The 20,788-nt window shown below is 37.8% G+C and overlaps 2 protein-coding genes across 2 annotated transcripts; one reads left to right on the top strand and one right to left on the bottom strand.

The window, feature by feature from the left end:
* On the bottom strand, nucleotides 72-1,809 carry LOC105160083 (probable xyloglucan 6-xylosyltransferase 5). The gene has a single exon (XM_011077347.2). It carries the CDS (start codon nucleotides 1,610-1,612, stop codon nucleotides 281-283), a length of 1,332 nt encoding a protein of 443 aa, XP_011075649.1. The 5' UTR covers nucleotides 1,613-1,809; the 3' UTR covers nucleotides 72-280.
* Nucleotides 3,001-9,454, top strand: LOC105159998 (ARF guanine-nucleotide exchange factor GNOM). The gene is given in 5 exon segments (XM_011077237.2): nucleotides 3,001-3,186; nucleotides 4,213-4,953; nucleotides 5,470-7,106; nucleotides 7,108-7,970; nucleotides 7,973-9,454. Coding segments are annotated over 4 exon segments (4,356 nt in total). The 5' UTR covers nucleotides 3,001-3,186; nucleotides 4,213-4,218; the 3' UTR covers nucleotides 9,094-9,454.

Genomic DNA, 20,788 nt, shown 5'->3' with positions numbered 1-20,788 from the left:
ATTTAAAAAGAGGTAATGGAATATGGTGAGTGGAAACGAAGATTTGGAGAAAGACCAGCAAGTTAAACCATGTAAAAGCTCTTCGATGTAAAGTGTCTGGTAAAATCTTGAATTAAGTTATAACGGGTGTCAAGAAATCTACGTAAGGTTAGAAAATTGATGAACGACCAGTCCTATATATGAATCTTATAAGAACAGACTATACAAACGTATCATACATATGTTCAATCAGAAAACTACAAGAACCTCTACGTTTCAAATGTCGAGGCGGAGGTTGATACTATTTCTCAGACATACTGCTTCTGTACATTGAAGTTCTTATGTTAATGTTATCAGTAACATCCAAAGGCCTAGTTGTTTCATTTCTGATCCTTTTGACATTAGGACTCAAGAGCCCTCTATGGCTAAAACCGTATGATTTCAGCAACTGATTATCAGCGAAATTGAAAGCTTTCTCCATGCTCTGTAAACACCTCTCAAGCGAATAATCCCCATAACCCCCACACGGTTTACATCCCACGAAATGAGTCACAAACGGCCATCTCTCGTCTCCCAAGCCTGGGTGATACCTCTCAATATACTCTTCATACCGATCAACTAATCCCACCCAGTACCCGTGCAAGTAGTATGAATTCTCAAGAAACACCTTATCCATCCATTCATCTTTTCTTGAGATCAGCAGATATATCAGTGCAGATTGGTCGTCTGCTTCAAATGTTGGCCTGCCCTTCAAGTTAGCCGTCAGAATCTTCCCAGCCTCATCACGTACACGGCCCTTTGGCCCCATCGGTGCCCAGGAATCGAGCAAATTCAACGACCACTGGCAATTCCTTATCAGAAAACTGCCGGTGTTCAAAGCAATCCAAGACTTTTCTTTGAAAAGCAAACTGGGATATCCATGAACAACCATATTATAGCGATCGTATTTTGATATTGGGATTTCAAAGAACATATCAGTGAAGAATGCATCACTGTCCATCCACCATATCCATTCCACTTCTGGATGCGATAGCATCAGCATTCTGATTAGAGGCAGCTTCGTCCAATATCCAGCTAACTCCTTGTCAAGATGAGCCATATTGTACACAATTTCAATGTTATGCACTCTGCAGTAGTCAATCTTGTTCTTTAGAGACTTCAACAGATAATGATCACCAATGGGACTATTGCACGGGCTCGGCTGAGACCCCGTTACGAGTAACATCCGAGGTCTCCCATTAACATGGCTCAGAAAACCATGGTGTTCTTGAAGCCATTTCTGTCTTGAGCCATCCCAGTTAAGGATCTTGGGGCCTAAAGTGTAGGTGTCATTGGAGCTGATCACAGATTCGTTGTCGTTGTCGTTATAGTCCGACCGGATTTCAGCTATGATCCGATTCGTTTCTTCCATTTGGCTCGTTCTCGTGGTTTCAGGGAAGGAGGAGAACAATGAGATGCCTATGGTGCCTCGGAAGACAAGAACAGTGATCACACCGCATAAGATGGTTATCCTAAGGTTGCTGCATTTTTGGCCGCCATGCAAGCGGCGCCTGCCGGCTCCCGTGGCTCTGCCACCGCGGATCGTGGTTGTGGGAAGGGTAGAGTTGGTGGAGAAGATCCTCTTCAGGCCCATGTAATAACACCCTGTCAAAATTGTTGTCCTAGAGACAATTTGCACTGTGTGTTGTGTGTGTTCTCTTGATCATTGAAGTATTAAAGTGATGACCATCATAATCAACAAATATTTATGCATGCAATGATGAAAATCATACAAACTATGGATTCTTTTTTCATGCATACGTGCAAGCATGTCTGCATCATATGTGTAGAAACAAGACAACCTGGATTCTTCACTTATGTTCATTTTTTAATGTGACCCTTTTTTTGATCTTTCTCTCATTTCCTTATAATAGTAATTTTCAAAAAAATATTGTTGGTTTTCTTTGTTTTTTTCTCTATGGGTGCGGAAGATTTTTCGCATCCTAAAAAATGGAAAAAAATTAAATTATTTTCCTCAAAAAATTAGGATAAAATATTTATTTTTTAAAAAAAATTCTTTATGTCTTTATTGATTGTATATCCGGGCACAAATTTAAAATATTTATTGAATTAAAATTCGATCAATTCTTATTTAAAATAAAAGACTATACGTGTGAAAATTAAACGCAAGGTTCCCGATCTCATAATAGAATGCAAGATAAGATAAGATCGCAAAATACTGCGGGATATGATGAGGTTCCAGAAATCACGGATATAGTAATAATTATATTCTTTGCAAAGCGATCGAAGCACACTTGAGTATAAGATAGTCTGTTTTGTTCTCTAAACGTGTTTTGATCTTATCGGGTGAGAAGGTATTTATACTGTATAAGTGCATTTATGATAACTGAAACGAAAGTACAATTTCGTTCTTCGATTAATTAATAACATGCAGTTGTTGTTCTGTCGTGATGGGCGACTTGGCAGTTTGCCCGATAGATCAAAAAGTGTGCGACCTTCTTTTAATGTTTATTAATTGGGGAAAGTCTGTTTTGTCCTTATAAGCTCTCCTGTTCTCCCTCAGCTACTCATTTTATTGTAACTTCGAGTTTTGTATTACAAGCTATCAATTTTGATCATAGTATTAAGAGGATAATTACATTTACACCCTTGATCTATGACCATTTTACATAAATTATCATTTGTCTTTTAAATAATTACACATACATCAGTCAGAAAATATCGATATTATTTACATAAATTATACCTATTTTTGAAAAAAATACATATACACCCTTCAAAACTATTACCTTCATTATACAAACTATTCTTACTTTTTGATTATCAGGGGCGTTTTTATAATTAGATTAAAAATTAGGATTGATTTGTGTACACATATAATAAATTAGGAGTGTAAATATAATTTTTTAAATTATAGAGGATCTACATGTAATTACACCAAACGTTAGGGTGGGGAGTGTAATTATCGCTTTCTCCCTTTCTTAACCTTTTCTTCATTTATAATTTCACCAATCATATTCTCTCTCTACCTTTTTTTCTATAATTTTTCATCATTTTTTATTTGATTTCTCTCACTGTTACTCTTCGTCGACAGTCAAACTGAAAATCCGCCGGCGGTTCATTCTCACTAATTTCGCCGCCGGTCGCCGTAATTTCCTACCTCTAACCCGCGGATCTGCGCTGGGCTCGTGTTCTCTGTTTCCGGAGGTGAGGTTTAGCAACATCATGTTTCTGATTTTTGTTGTAGTTGATCTAGTAGACCGAAGGGATTCTGATTTGCGAATCACTTTTACGGAAAAATTCTGCTACTGTTGCGGAATTGAGCTGTTGAAATTTTAATCGATCCTTGCTGCTGCATTGGGTGATTTGAAATTCAAGTGACAGTTAGTAATCATGAGGTTTATCTTCCGGAATGTGAGTTATTTTTGGGGTCATGGCAAAGTATTGTCGTTGTTACTCTTAGTGATTTGTAGCTAAAGTATTACTCATGCTGAAAAGATAAATTTACTGTGGCGATTCGATGTAGTAATAGTTTTGAGGGTGCGAACTAGGACTTAGCCACTGAATTTCTGCTTCGAAAATTTCGTTTTAGGCTTAAACGTTTATCTCTAGACGTAGTTTCCCTTCTCATGCTTCGTTCCCTTAATTGGAGCCAATAGAAGTGGATCAGCAATACTACCCATGCCTGCATTGCACACTCAGTCAGTTTTCTGGAACCTAAATGATTGGTGCTAGTCTGTCAGCTTGCTTGATATCTGTTGCGAGATAAGGACTAATTCATTTATTGATATCTAGTGGAAGCACAGGCACCAAGTATTTGTAGGAACTAGTAGAGTACAGCATGACAGAAATTCTTTGTGTGACATGTTGCTTTAGCAACCACTGAAGTCTTTGTGGTGGAGGATCGAAGCAGCATTGTTTCCGCGCTTTAGGTTTTCTTATCCATATTAGTGTACTATATTTGATTAATAAAGTGATCATGCCTGTTTGAAGATCCATGATGCCTTATATACAGATTATTTTTCATAAAACCTTCTTAATCTGTAGACTTTTATGATTCCCTTCTGGTATTTCTGAAAGGTGGCTATTTATTGATTGCAGAATCTCAGTATTGCGATCCTAATACTTTTATTTTCCATGAATTTTATCTAGATCACGAGTTGCTTGCTTTAGCTCAGTTCCTTCAGCGCAGTTTCTGATAACTTGTTGGATTTGCAATTTTCCCTAAGTTAGTTTGAGATGGGACGTTTAAGGCTGCAATCTAGCATCAAGGCAATTGAAGAGGAACCAGAAGACTGTGAGGCTACCTCTTCCAATAAGGCTGCGCTGGAATGTATGATTAATTCAGAGATAGGAGCAGTGCTGGCGGTCATGAGGAGGAATGTGAGGTGGGGAGGTCGTTATGTGTCTGGCGATGATCAGCTGGAGCACTCCCTCATTCAGTCTCTTAAAACATTGAGAAGACAAATATTTTCATGGCAAAATGAGTGGCAATCAGTCAATCCTTCATTGTATCTCCAACCATTTCTTGATGTAATTCGATCAGATGAAACAGGTGCACCAATAACCAGTGTTGCATTGTCATCTATTTACAAGATTTTGACTCTTGATGTGCTGGATGTAAATACTGTAAACGTTGAAGATGCTATGCACATGGTGGTTGATGCTGTTACAAGCTGCAGATTTGAGGTTACTGACCCTGCATCTGAAGAAGTTGTATTAACCAAGATACTTCAGGTTCTTTTGGCTTGCATGAAAAGTAAAGCATCAGTTATGTTGAGTAATCAGCATGTTTGTACGATTGTGAACACCTGTTTTCGAGTTGTTCATCAAGCTGGAACTAAAGGAGAACTGTTACAGCGGATAGCACGCCACACAATGCATGAACTTGTTAGGTGCATTTTTTCACACCTTCCAGATGTTGATAACACAGAACGATCACTGGTTAAAGGAGGGAATTCTATGAAAAATGAGGTAAATAGCATCTTATTCTTTGTTTCTCATTTAGATAGTTATTGTCTGGACGTTTACATTTTCATTCTTCTTGTAAGAAGTACTAGGTTAAAAACTGTGGAAAAACTTGGTGTGACCCTATAGTTTATCTTTGTCTCTGGAGCCAGAGAATCTAGCTCCCCCTTTAAGGACTGTGAAGTATACATTTTTTGTGCTGCTCTATTTGTGTGTGTGCATGTGATTGCATGCATGTAGGTGTGGTCTGAAGAAAGTCAACTGATTGCGGCTTATGGGTTCAGATTATTGTGGAAAAATTCTCATTTGGGGAAACCATAATTAGACAAGTCACAACTAGAGTATTGTTTCTTTAAAATTTGGAAGCAATAGAGTGCATGTGTGCAGTAGTGATCAAGTTATCCTTCTAAATACCTGCTGGCCAGCACTGTTAATATGCTAGAACTTCATGTGGATGACTTATTCATGATTTCTTCTTGGCTTATTTATGTTTTGGAACTTCACATGTTTCCCTTGGTGCAGACTGGTGGACTTGATGCTGATTATAGTTTCAGCAGCAAACCAGAAAATGGTGGTGGAACTTCTGAATATGATGGCCAACTCTCAGCTGGAGCTTTTAATGCTTCATCTGGTCTCATCAGCGGTATGATGGATGAAAGTAATGCCAGGACTGATAATGGGAAGGATGCAGTTCCTTATGACTTTCATCTAATGACAGAACCATATGGTGTACCCTGCATGGTTGAAATATTTCATTTTCTCTGTTCATTGCTAAATGTTGTTGAGCAACCAGGAATGGGTCCCAGAGCAAATTCTCTAACATTTGATGAAGATGTACCGCTTTTTGCCTTAGGTTTGATTAACTCAGCAATTGAATTAGGTGGACCCGCTATTCGCCATCATCCTAGATTGTTGAATTTGGTACAGGATGAATTATTCCGTAATCTCATGCAGTTTGGGCTGTCAATGAGTCCCTTGATTCTCTCTATGGTCTGTAGCATTGTCCTCAACTTATATCAGCATTTGCGCACCGAGCTGAAGCTTCAGCTTGAAGCTTTCTTTTCCTGTGTGATATTGAGACTTGCACAAAGTCGATTTGGGGCTTCATACCAGCAGCAGGAGGTCGCAATGGAGGCCCTAGTTGATTTTTGTAGGCAGAAAACCTTCATGGTGGAAATGTACGCAAATTTAGACTGTGATATAACTTGTGGTAATGTGTTTGAAGAACTTGCCAATTTATTGTCAAAGAGCGCTTTTCCAGTGAATTGTCCTTTGTCCAGTATGCACATTCTTGCATTAGATGGTCTGATTGCTGTGATTCAGGGAATGGCTGAGAGGATAGGCAATGGATCAATTGGTTTTGAACGAACTCCTGTATATCTTGAGGAGTATACTCCATTTTGGATGGTGAAATGCGAGAATTATGGTGATCCTGATCACTGGGTGCCTTTTGTTCGCAGAAGGAAATATATCAAGAGAAGGTTGATGATTGGAGCTGATCACTTCAACCGGGATCCAAAGAAAGGACTAGAGTTTCTTCAAGGAACACATCTGTTGCCTGAAAAGCTTGATCCGCAGAGTGTGGCTTGTTTTTTCCGCTATACTGCTGGACTAGATAAAAATCTTGTTGGAGATTTTCTTGGAAACCATGATGAATTTTGTGTTCAGGTTCTACATGAATTTGCTGGAACATTTGATTTTCAGGATATGAACCTTGATACTGCACTGAGGCTCTTTCTGGAGACTTTTCGACTACCTGGAGAATCTCAGAAGATACAAAGGGTGCTAGAGGCATTCTCAGAGAGATATTATGAGCAATCACCACAGATTTTAGCCAATAAAGATGCTGCTCTCTTGTTGTCTTATTCCCTCATAATGCTTAACACGGATCAGCATAATGTACAGGTGAAGAAAAAGATGACTGAAGAGGATTTCATTAGGAATAACCGGCACATTAATGGAGGTAACGATCTCCCGCGTGAGTTCCTCTCTGAACTGTATTACTCAATCTGCAAGAATGAGATTCGCACCACACCCGAACAAGGTGCTGGTTTTGCTGAAATGACTCCTAGCCGATGGATTGATTTGATGCATAAGTCTAAAAAGACTTCTCCATACATCGTAGCTGATTCCAGAGCCTACCTTGACCATGACCTGTTTGATGTCTGGTCCAACGATTGCTGCCATCTCTGTGGTATTTGATCATGCAGAATATGAGGATGTTTACCAAACATGTATTGATGGGTTCTTGGCTGTTGCAAAGATATCCGCATGTCATCATCTTGAAGATGTTTTGGATGATCTTGTAGTGTCTCTGTGTAAGTTCACAACATTGTTGAATCCCTCATCTGTTGAGGAGCCTGTTCTAGCCTTCGGTGATGATGCAAAAGCTAGAATGGCAACTGTTACTGTTTTCACTATCGCAAATAGGTACGGTGATTTTATTCGTACTGGTTGGAGAAATATTCTTGACTGCATCTTAAGATTGCACAAGCTTGGCCTTCTACCTGCTCGGGTGGCCAGTGATGCAGCTGATGATTCAGAGATGTCATCTGATCCTGGACATGGGAAGCCTCTTACAAACTCCCTGTCTTCTGCTCATATGCAAGCAATTGGTACCCCTAGGCGATCATCTGGTCTGATGGGCCGATTCAGCCAGCTTTTATCTCTGGATACTGAAGAGCCAAGGTCACAACCTACTGAACAACAACTGGCTGCTCATCAACGCACGCTTCAGACAATTCAGAAGTGCCATATTGACAGCATTTTTACAGAAAGCAAGTTCCTGCAAGCTGATTCATTATTACAGCTTGCACGGGCACTCATATGGGCTGCTGGCCGACCTCAGAAGGGTAATACATCGCCTGAGGATGAGGACACTGCAGTTTTCTGCTTGGAATTGCTAATCGCGATTACACTGAACAACCGTGACAGAATTGGACTTCTCTGGCAGGGTGTTTATGAGCACATAGCTAATATAGTTCAATCAACAGTTGTGGCTTGTGCCTTAGTTGAGAAGGCCGTTGACTTCTTCGTATTTGCCAGCGGCTGTTGCCATATAAGGAGAACTTGGCTGATGAACTTTTGAGATCACTGCAACTGGTTCTCAAGCTTGATGCACGAGTTGCTGACCAATACTGTGAGCAGATCACTCAGGAGGTCAGCCGCTTGGTGAAAGCAAATGCCACTCATATTCGGACTCCAATGGGATGGCGAACCATCGCTTCTCTACTCTCTATCACAGCTAGACACCCAGATGCTTCTGAATCAGGATTTGAAGCCCTCTCATTTATAATGGCTGATGGTGCCCACCTGTCTCCAGCTAATTTCATACTTTGTGTAGATGCAGCAAGGCAATTTGCAGAATCTCGTGTCGGACAGACTGATAGATCTGTCCATGCTGTGGATCTTATGGCAGGGTCTGTTGCTTGTTTGGTACGGTGGGCCCAAGATGCTAGAGAAGCTATGGCAGAAGCAGAAGCTGCAAAATTGTGCCAGGATATAGGGGAGATGTGGCTGAGGCTTGTCCAGGGATTAAGAAAAGTTTGTTTGGACCAGAGAGAAGAAGTCAGAAACCATGCTCTTCTATCACTTCAGATGTGCCTAACAGGAGTAGATGAGATTCACCTTCCTCTTGGCTTCTGGCCTCAGTGCTTTGAAATGGTTATATTCACAATGCTCGATGATTTGGCTGAAATTGCACAAGGGAACCCTCAAACTCAAAAAGAATACCGGAACATAGAAGGGACACTTGTTCTTGCCTTGAAATTGCTCACAAAAGTGTTCTTACATTTACTCCAGGAGCTATCGCAATTGACAAGCTTCTGCAAATTGTGGCGTAATGTGATTGGTCGGATGGAAAAGTATATGAAGCTGAAGGTTAAAAGGGGTGAGAAACTTCAGGAGTTAGTCCCTGAACTTCTCAAGAACACCCTGCTCGTCATGAAGACAAAGGGAGTCCTCGTTCCGACTAGTACTCTTGGGGGAGATAACGTGTGGGAACAAACATGGTTGCATGTGAATAAGATATTCCCATCTCTACAATCGGAAGTGTTCCCTAATCAAGATTCAGAGCCTCTACAGTCTAATCAATCTGATGGTGGTAGAAGTCCTATTTCTAGTGAAACTTCTGCCCAAACCGAATAGCCAGACGAGCAGATAACCTGAGATGAGATGATGGGCAGACAACATCAGCTTATGTTTATTGTACCCCTACCCTTCTTCCACTTTCCAAAGTGAAACTTGCCGCATTAGATTAGTATAGCTGGTAGGTTGAAGTTTCCCCTGTCTGTATCTTTTACGAGTGCTTTACCATATAGGAACCACTTTGAATTTTGTTTTCTGAGCATACAGGACGACAACATTGGCATGAATGAGATGGAGGAGGAAGTTGAGTGGGTTCTTTGCAGAGACTGTAGCATCGTGCTTATATTGTACAGAATTTGAACTTCTAACCTTTATGACGAGTATATTGTAGTTTGTCCCAGGACAGCGGAAGCTTCGCTGTTTGAGTTCATGCTGCTCGACTATGAAATGGCGTTGACTACTGAATCATGTTCTGAAATTGCTTTAAGGCTATATTTGAATGGAAGAATTTGGAGTAAAAATTTTAAAACGGGTACACGTTAAATAGGTTCGAAATTTATTACAATGCTATAAAATATAGTAAAATTCAAAATTCAAAAGTTTGAAATCTTTTGGACAATTGGTTATTTTCAAGGTATTCTCATGAGGCTAGTTATAATTATAATTATTTTATTATTATTTGAAAAATTATTTATACTATCTAAGAAAATCTCATTTTGATCTTATATATTAGGCACCATTCAATTTTGATTTCATTTGTTTTATCTCAGTTTTGGTTCCTATGTCAAATCATTGACCGAATACGTTAATTATCGATAAAGAGGCATGTGCTTTTCACATGATACGTATTTAGGGAAAAATATAAACATAACCTCACATAAAATAGGGAAAAATCATAAATTAGGATTCCTCTACCATTTTCTCTCTTCTAAAAAACACTCAAGTCCAATTTTCAATTCTAAAAAAATGACGTCAACAAGCGATTTGACTTCTGGATGTCTAAGAATCTCATGGACGAATTTGAATCCGAAAAGAAGATTCTATGATTGTGATAATAGTGCAAGTGGGTGTGGATTTTTTCGTGCAGGCAGAACCATTAATGTGCACAAAGGCGAAGAGAATCATAAATCCCAAATATCACCAAACATAAATTATTTTTTCGAAATAAGAAATCATTGAACTTTGGGTCGCGAATACTTATTCTTCTAGTATAATATGCTTTTTCTACATGTTTTTTATGGGAGATTAAAAAAAAACAAGGGTATATGACATCTTTTAGTGGGAGTTCTTGAATATCTAAATAAGAATGGAATTCTCACTCAATAAAATTCTTTCGAGAAGGATCATGGTTGAATAGTCTCTAATAAGAGAGAAGTCGAACTTAAGTAGATTTTGAAACACAGAACCACCTTGGCCTCAATTGCAAAAAAAGACTTTGTCCTACAAAGTACTTGAGTCTATGGGATAGTCTTGCACACACCAAGGACTAGCGAAAGCATGGTTTATATTACAAACAAATTGCATATCTAAAAAATTAGGGGTGATAGAAGCAATTTCAGAACCGCTCAAACTGCGAGAACCAAACTGAGTCAAATTATTTATCACAATTTACTGAGCCAATCATATTTTTAAATTTAGAGTAAAATTACACTGCACTTATTGGAATGAGTTTGGTAGTACTAGAAAAATGGCAAAATTTCAAACCCGTTAAATATATATTAATTAATTTTTAAAAATTATGTACATAAAATAATTTGATAAAATTAATTGGTTGTTAAAAAGATCTAAATATTTAATTTGTAGAAGTCCAAAGTACATAAGTTGTCAAATGTGCATATTGCAAAGCCTACTTTTATATAAATTAGTAACCATCGCACACCATTTTTACGAGCATAATATTTTGAGTTGTAACATTACAAAAGAATCTTTTATTTGTAAACGAAATAATATTGTCGAATTGTAATTTAGTGCACATGATTTTTCATATTCATAATTCTTTAATTCTAACTCATTTTTTGAACTAATATATCAAGACTTTTAATATTAATTGCATAACCATTGAATATAAGAGTAGTTAATTCGTAGTATAAAACAACAACAAACCACATAGACACATTATTCAATATAAAAACACTAATCTATTTAAATATTTAATATTGTCCTCCCTTATCCCTCATCACAGTTTTTTTTATTTAAAATATTATTTTTTCCATCTCTTATTTATTTTATTTTTTTATTATTTTATTTATTTTGGTTTTACTTAGGTAAAAACAAAATTATTTCATAATAAATTTGATAATTATTTATAATTTTAAATTTAAAAAATTAAGCCAATGTATTCAATGTGTAGATGTTGCTACTTTTTAAAGTAGCACCACTAAATCAAACTAAAATGGGATATTTGTACTATTAATAAAGCATAAATCTATTTTAGAGCTTTCTTGTAAGATTCCTTTCTCGCTCTCCATTACTCATTGATTGCCTTATGTCTTTCTCATGAATTTGATATATATTTTTTTACGTTCAGTTTTAGCAAATATAGCTTGTAAGTCGTGCATTGATATTTTGATTTTCCTATTTTCTACATGCGAAGCAAGTCTAAAGCATTAATTTATAGGGATTTTTACAACAATAATTCAAATATTTATCCCTATACTTGCATAGCCACATAAAGTATGAATTGGATATGTTCATCTATGTAACTTGACGTCAATTAAATAACGTATAATATACAATAATAAAAACCCCTAAATTGTACTCAAAAGAAACTTAAAAAAAAAAACTGAAAAAGGCTAGCTTCAATCCGTTCTTCTGCAAGTCAACTTGCGGTCCACTGAAAAAGTTGTCAAATTATAACATTAATTTCATTGTCCATATATTTTGAGAATAATCAAAATTAATCCTTCGGTTAAATTTGGGATGCTAAACAAACAAATAGAACTTAAACAAAGAATCAAGATATCCCATATTATTTAAGAATTTTCAAGCTAAACGAACGTATAACTTAATTTTTTTCTATTTGCAAGAATGAACTTTGGCATTATTCATGCAGGGTAATTTAGATCGACGAATGATGCATAATATATATCCATATATATATATATATATCAAGTACTACAAAAGGATATATATTCTGACAAATTACAGATTGATGTGCCCCTGACAATATTTTCAAGTGAAGTTAAATGTTTTAGTCTCTGTATCTATAAGTTTTTCTCTCATCTGAGAGGGTTTGTGTGTTTTTCTCTCTTACAAGAGGTTAGAGGTTAGGTCTGTTAGTCGTGTTTTTTCTTGAGGGAGCTGCCTAATTGTATTGCTGTTGGAGCGAGGGTTCGACGACGCACTTTCATCAATTTTTCTCTATCAATCTATGCTACTTTTAAAGATTGCCTATTGGCTAGTCTTGCCTCTATGGTGGCCGAGGCGGCTGAGTCCGATTCAAAATTTTCCTTCTTTCGCTATTTTCTTCTACTTCTTTTGTTAGTGCTTTTTCTTTATTGTTCATTGGCTTGCACTGGTTTTTGTTGTAGGGAGTGGGTGCAGGACCTCAGGTATTCCATCAGGGGTTTCTTGAGGCGGAGACAAACCTCGTTCTCTAACTTGGGTCATGGAAGATCAGCTAGAACGTTAGGGTTGCTCGTTGATACTAACGGAGGAGGAGGAAGGGGGTTTCACATTATCTCAGAAGCATGGATGAGAGATGTGATAGTAGAAGGCTTCTTAGTAGTCGGGCATTTGCTGACTACTCGACTATATCGGTTTGATGTGCTTCGAATGACGCTCATGAGTATTTTGTGACCAGTGAGAGGGTTGACATTGAAATCGTTAGCCGATAAATAGGTTTTTTATTCACTTTAATCATTCGGCTGACTGGGAGAAAGACTTGGACAAATGCCTGTGGATTTTTTACCGGAATATAACCATTCTGAACCATGCTAAGATCGAGGACAACTTGCTGCAAGTTGATCTATTGCGTTCCCCATTTCAAATACACATCCACGGGTTACCATTTCGCATGATGACGAGAGAGGTAGCAGAAGAGATAGGTGTTCACTTAGGTACCGTTATTGATTATGTTCACACATAGCGTAGTCGGTTTGGGGGTAAAAGATGCGTGTTATGGTGTCTTTAGATGTTCGAAAACCTTTAAAGAGGGTTCTTCGACTTCGACCGCAGGGAGGAGATGAGCTTACAACGTCGTCAATCTATGAAAAAGTTACCTACTTCCTGTTATGCTTGTGGTGTCTTGGGGCATAGAATGAGAGATTGTGGTGCTCGACTAGAAGTATTAGATAGAGGAGATGGAGGGGGAGAACCTCAATATGGATTTTGGCTTTGGGAAACCAAGGGGTTCGACTAACTAGCAAGGGTGGGGGAGGGAGTGTGGGCAGAGGGAGGTGATATCAACATAGTCTAGGGGGTGGAGGGGGCATGGGCCGGCTATCTTCAACGATGGAGTAGAGGTGTGGGTGGAGGTTGCTAGGCAGATAGGGATGTAGATGATGGGGCTAAGGATAGACGGTCGGAGGCGACGGGTGAATTAGAGAGGGTGGTAACAGGAATTCAGGGGGATGGGAGCAAAAATATGAGTGGGCATGTGGGAGGGAATATGTTTTCGTCTAGCCTGATGACTAACCTGAGGACGCATGAAGTGCCTATTGGGCCATGTACAAGAGATGGGCTAATTGAGGTAGGTGGCTGGGGGATTGACATTCCAAGTTTTCAGAGTGGGTTTTGGGAAAAAGTTACCCATCCCAAGTTGGTAACTGGGCCCAATAACGTGATTAATACTAATAGCTCTACTATGCTCAAACCTGCTGTCGAGCCCAAAAGGGAAGCAAGCCCAAGCCTGATAATGTAGCTTTCGTGGACCCACAACCCACTGAGTTTTTTTAGCTTGTAACGAGCCAATAAAGGGGGACGCAATGTCTGAATCCAAGTCCAACATCACCCCAATCATTACTAGAGTCACGCCTGGAGGGGTCGGATTTTTTTCTGGGGGGGGGGTGTTCTTCTTCCCTAACATAGTTTGAGCCTCTTCCTGTTCAGGCGACGGTCCCAAAGTCAACAAAAATCTCAATTTTGAAGAAGGGAGTATAACCAGCGGAATTTCTTACTAGGTAACAACTCTAACCTCTCATAAATTCTCTCCTCTCGATAGATGGAACTCTCTTCAATCTAAATCTGCTCCTTTGATGGGGGGAGGGGGACAAGCAGGCGGTGGACGGGGTTGTGGGAAGGAAGTTAGTAGCGGTGCTAATAGCATTGATGGCTGGGTAGGAATTTGAGGGGTGGGCGGTGGAAGAGTGGGTGTTAGGGGAGAGGTGGTAAGGTGAGGATTGAGGGTGTTCGGAAGAGAAATAGAGAGGCATGGATGGGTGAGCGGCCTATGAAGAAGTTAAATCTGTCGGATGGTACTGAACAATATGATATATTGGAAGATCTTATATTTGTTTAAAAATGAATATGGGAACAATAGATACATTAGTGTGGAACTGTCCGTGTTTGGGGTTCGCACTGATAGTTCAAAAACTTATCGAGTGTGTGGGACCTCAGCTCGTGTTCTTATCGGGAGGGTTGGTGCTATTATGGAAAAAAGAGGTGGTGGTGCAGTTATGGTTTTGCTCCGTTCATCACATTGACATAAATACTCTAGACGGAAACTTAGCGGCAAACTGGAGATTCACGGGCTACTGTGCGAAGTCGGATGCATCACGTAGAAGAGAAGTGTGGAGAAATTAGTCTGTTTAAGTAGTCAGTCTCATGCCCCTTCGTTATGCGCTAGTGATTTTAACTAAATTCTACTAAAATAAGAAAAGAATGGGACTCCGAGGCCGATGCGAAAGATTGAGGACTTTAGAAGGGCTTTAATATGTAGCTATTTATGTAACTTGGGTTATCATGGGGTTCGGTACACTTGATGTAATAGGTGACAAGCACCGAATACAGTATGGGGGTGACTGGATAGAGCTTATGGAAATACTTTGTGGTGTGAACGTAATCCTGATACAGTAGTCACGCATATAGCAGTCCTGTATTTTGATTATGTGATGTTGCGTGTTCAGTGGCGGGTAAGGGAGACCCTCAGGGAAAGATGGGGAAACCAGTTCAGCTTTGACGCCTGGTGGTTACAATGGGAAGAACCAAAAGATAATGGCAGAAATATGGCAAGAAACAGGGAGCCAATACCCGAATATGCGTGTGCTGCGGAAAATCCAGGGGTGTTCATTAAGTTTGATACGATGGAATAGAGACGTATTTAGCAAGTGAAAGTAGGACCTTAAGATGCTTAAGGAGACATACACGAAGTTGGAGGTTGGTCCATTGGATAGGGCGATACTGCAGAGATGGAGTGGGTGCGGATTGAGATTGAGGAATGCTATAGGGTAGACATTTTGAAGTGGAAACAACATAACAAGACCCATTGATTTTATAATGGGAACATTAATACTTGAGCAATGGCAAAATACGATTAGGAGGTTAAGGGATGATAAAGGGGTGTAGCGGGAGCGGGAAGAAGATACTCAGGGGACCTTCTTCAGTACTTTCTAGATATGTTCACGTCTAGCAGACCTTTAGACTTTGAGATAAATGAGGTGTTGTCACTAGTTTAGCCATGGGTCACTCTGGAGATGAACCAAGTCCTCGCTACTCCATTAACTGTAATCGAGGTTAAGACAACCATATTTGGTATGTTTTTTTTTTCAAATCCCCAGGTCATGATGGCATGCCACTGGTGTTCTTTCATAAGTTCTGGTCTATTGTTGGTAATGATGTAACTTGTGTTGTCCTTCACATCTTTAACGGTCATGTTGTGCTAAATAAGATGAATCATACCAATATTCTATTGATCCCAAAGTGCGAAACGCAGAAAACAGTTGCTTAGCTTCGGCTGATTAGTTAGTGTAATGTTATTGTCAAAACAATTTCTAAATGTGTAGAAAATCGCTTGAAACATATGCTTGACTCTATCTTATCCCAATCCCAGTCTGCTTCTATTCAAAGTAGGCTTATTACGGATAATGTTCTGTTAACTTTTGATTGAAACTACCTTCATTCGCCATGGCGTTCTAAAGGAGGATGCCTAGCCCTTAAACTTGACATGAGCAAAGCCTATGATAGGGTGGAGTAGGTGACCGTGGGACCTTGCTTAGGTTAGGTTTTAATCATAGGTTTGTCTCTCTGATCAATTGTTGGTTACCATTGTTTCTTACTAGTTTCCACTTAATGGTGTCTGGAGACTTTAATGGAAGAAGTCTGGTGGCATTGTCGTGGCGAGAAGAGGGTGAATTTGGTTGCGCGATGGAAGCTGTGTCGATCATTGGCAACCAAGGACTGGGTTTTCTCGAGCTAAGGGAGTTTAACTTGACGTTGTTGGCAAAGCAGGGTGGAGAATTCTGACTAGACCAACATCCCTCTTGAGTAGAGTACTGAATGCTAAGTATTTTCTGACGTCCCCATTCGAGGAAGCGAAAATGGGATCTTGCCCATCGTTAACTTGGCGTGGTATCTGTAGGGCGATGCAGTTGTTGGAGGAAAGATGTTGGCAGGATCGGGAAGGGGTTTGGAGGTGGCACTTTGAATAGACGAGTCGTTTCTCAGTGAAGAGCGTGTATAGGCATGTAGTGTCCATGAGAGTCCGGACTTTGGCATCATCATCAAACTCCGACCTACATCTTACATGAGGATGGGGGTTGCTGTGGTTGATGCTTTGGTGATTTGGGGTCCCGCCAAAGGTCATTGCTCATGTGGAGGTTGTGTAAGGAAGCCCTCCCGCTGATGGAGAAGCTAGCAAGATGAGTCGTAGGCATTGACACGAATTGTGTGGTGTGTGGGGTGGGGGTTGAATCCATTAAACGCATTTTTTGAGAGTGCTCCTTTGTGAGGTAGGTATCCGCACTTTCTAACATAGCCTGGAGAAACATGTTTATACAACAGCTAGATAAGGAGGAATGAGGGTGTTATTTATTATGCTGGGCACTTTGGAGGCATCGTTGTAAAAGGTTGATGGAAGCAGTATCAAGGAATCTTGGAGTGCGTGGCAAAATGATATAGCGATAATAGATTCTTACCACAATGTCGGTAGATGCATGGGGTCGCATAGTGAGGGTAGATTAGTGGAGGATGAGATTTGTAGCGTATTTGTGTGCGGTGCATATTTTAATATACGGTGTGATGTGCATGGTTTTTAGTGGCTGTTGTGTTGTTTTAATATTGAGGTCTTAGCCATCTATTTATGTTCTTGATACATGCTAGGATGTATGGCGTCGAGAACAGTTTGCTGGATATGTTTTGTAGTTTTTGTTCAATATATATTTCATCGTTTCGCATTATACAAAAGGAAAAAGTACAAGCAACCCCGCTGTGTATTATAAATGAGCAAATTATCCCCCTCTTTATGAAAAAAATTAGCAATTTAACTCCTGTATTTTTTAGAATGTTGCAACTTAATTATCCCCCTATATTTTTTAAAATAAAGCTATTTTTGTCTAGCAGGGCAATTGCTTCATTCTAATTAATACGAGGGAGGGGGATGGTAAATTGCTATTTTATGAACACAGTGGGTAAATTGCTTCTTATTAATTAATATGGGGGGGAGGGGGGTAAATTGCTATTTTTTCTATAAGAGATTAATCTACTCATTTACAATATCACAGGGGGTAAATTGTATTAAACCCTTACACAAAATTACAAACTTCATACGCACATCCTGTAAATGCTAGATTCAAAGATTGGTGCACACTCAACCCAAATAATCATTCCTTGATGATCTCATCGGCAACAACATTTTAACATATGGGCTTCAAGTAAATAATAACAAAATTGTGCCCGATGTATTATTTAATCCACCCCCAACTAAAACAAAAGCAAAAATAGAAAACAATACAATGAACAAAGAAAGATCAAGTAAAAAGTTACGAAACAACCGGAAAGAATTCTCAACGACAGAAACAGTGAAAGTTTACTTGAAAACTCATACAGGTGCATGCATAAAAACTTTACTTAACATTATAGTCTCAGCCGCTATCGAGTACATCTTAAAATTGAATGACGAAAATATTCATAATGGCGATACACGGTAAAAATAAGGAATAATTATGAGGAAAAACTAATAATAGAAATGACTCTTGTTCGAAATGCAATAATGTTTTTCTTTCTTCCGAAGCCCTTTTTTTCCACCTATTTTTCTTGATTTTTTTCCTTTGACAAGAAAGGGGAAATGAAGTGAACAGAGGATTTCGGAGGTGGGAGAAAGGTATTCCACCGTCTCTCCTTCGCCGGCTTTGTCTTTCTTCAACGGTGTGGGAGGGAGGGTGTTTGATGGTGGGTTTGGGCGAAATGGTGAGAAGACAGAGACAGTAATAATTTTGAGGGTTTTTACAATGTGGGAAGGATGTCCGGATTGGTACATTTAGTATTTTGCAAAAAGTAACTTTGTATTTCTATTTATTAATTTTATGCCCCCATGTTTAGGTTTATACTCATTTAGGTGTAGTGTTGCAGCTTATTAAGTGTATGTTTGGCCCTATAATAATTCTTTACTCATTTGTGTGATTTAATCCCCAAAATTTTTTTTCAAACAATTCCCTAGCCCGATTCCTTTTCTCCTTCGATCAAATCCCCCATTTTGCTTAATATTCCTTCCTAATTATATTTTTTAAGCAAAAACCCCAATTTTTTAGAACTTTAAATTGCTGCTATTTGGTATAGTTCTGCTTTGTTGGATTTCTTGTTTATTTATTTTGTTTGATTTTTCTGTTTATTTATTGATGGATATATAATGGTATTTGTGAGTTGTGAACTGATGGATTTTCTATTTTAATCGTTTGTGCTTTGTTTCTTATTTTTTATTTGTTGTTTGTTGGATAAATTAAAATTTAAAATATTAAATGAAATAATAAATTAATTTTAATGGGGGATCCTAGTTATTTTACACTCAAAATTCATTATGGTGGAGTAATGAAACATGCTCCACATAGGGAGTACATAGAGGGTCATATAGAGTACTTTGATTTTGCTGATATAGATCAAATAGGTATGCTTGACATGTGGGGATATGCTGTGACGTCCGTAAAATTTTTCACATAATTGGGAGACTAATTGGTAAGTATTAAAAATTTAAATTTAATTAATAACAAATTATAGATTCAATTTGAGATATAAAAACTTGAACAGATTAAATTGAAATTCGTTATAATATTTGAAAGTAAATTATATTAATTAAGATAATTAGGAAGGACGTAATAGTAATTATTAAAAAGAATTTAAAAAAAGAAAAGGAAAAAAAAATGGTGGGCAGTGGCATGTGCTGCCACCGCCTCACCAATTATTAAACATATATATAAGTATGTTAATTGAAAGAGCAATTTCACTTTAATACACACACACGCAATTAGGGGGAACAGAGGTACGGATTTTGGATTTTAATCGTTAATAATTTATATAATTATATTATTTAATTAGTTCGTTTATTAAATATTGATTATATTGAGCGATGTATTATTTAATCGGAGTACTTTATAATTTTGGCTATTTAAATTAGTACTGTATTAAATATCACATTTGATATAAAATTGATATAGTTGGGTAATTAAAATATTAGATTTGTTAGATTTAATTATTATTATGGCTAATTTACACAATTTCATCGGAATGATTAACCAAATATGTAATTCTATGTATCGTTGCTTAATTAAATTAGACAACAACAATAAATTGATAGAAAATTCATAAAAATATTTCAAAAATTATATTTAAAGAATATTATGTTATTAGAAAGAGAAGATGATATTTTAATGATAATCTCATTTACGGATGTTATTAAAACGATAGTTATAAATATATAAGGTGATTGATTAAATGAATTCTTATGAATTAGTTGATAAATTAAATATATGTTTGAGAAGCTTGAAAAATGTAGTTATTTCAAAGAAAATGGAACAGGGGTTTGGACATTAATATAAGTAGAATACTAAAAGATTGGTGGAAAATGTATGAACATTATATAATATTTTATTTAGAGTTTATGATATTCTATATATATATTGATCATCGTATAATATTCTATTATAGGACGTGACGACAAAATAGAGGATTGAGCAGTCCCTCATGAAATCGAAGTATTTTGGGATATAAGGTAAGTATAGCTAATTAGATTTATATATATATATCTATATGTTTAGTGTTGTATATATTATGTATATTGGTTTCTTGGATGCGATCGTGGACTTGACTTTATATTATTATACGTGGCTTTCATATATTGATTGTTTATATAATTAGTTGTGGATTATTTGTTAGATTACCCTAATATTGGTGGAATTGTTATTATGTGTCATATATGTGTTTGTAATGGTTGGACGTGAGAGTGGTATGATTACGTGATCGTATAATTGATTGTCGTATGAAAGCAAATTGGGAGTTATTATTCAGGAAATAATTATTATAAAGAAAAGAATGATGATCGTGAATTGAAATAAAAGATGATGCTTACCTAGTTGGGAACGCAGTCAATGGTTTATGAAAATGTGATTGATAATGATATGAAAAATATATGAATTAAGCTAGGTATCATGGAGCGTAGGGTATCAGGGTATTCTGGGCAGCGGGGAATATCCTGTGCTGTTAGCTACACACTGGGGTGGTGTGGGAGTACCATATTTGTTGTGATGTCCTGTGTTGATATTGCTACACAATTGAAGTAAAAGAGTGTGGGGATATCACATACAACGGGTATCCTGTGCTGTATATGATA

The sequence above is a fragment of the Sesamum indicum genome, linkage group LG4 (assembly GCF_000512975.1).
Source record: "Sesamum indicum cultivar Zhongzhi No. 13 linkage group LG4, S_indicum_v1.0, whole genome shotgun sequence".
In the NCBI taxonomy this organism is placed as follows: Eukaryota; Viridiplantae; Streptophyta; class Magnoliopsida; order Lamiales; family Pedaliaceae; genus Sesamum; species Sesamum indicum.
This window is presented reverse-complemented; position numbering and strand designations above follow the sequence as displayed.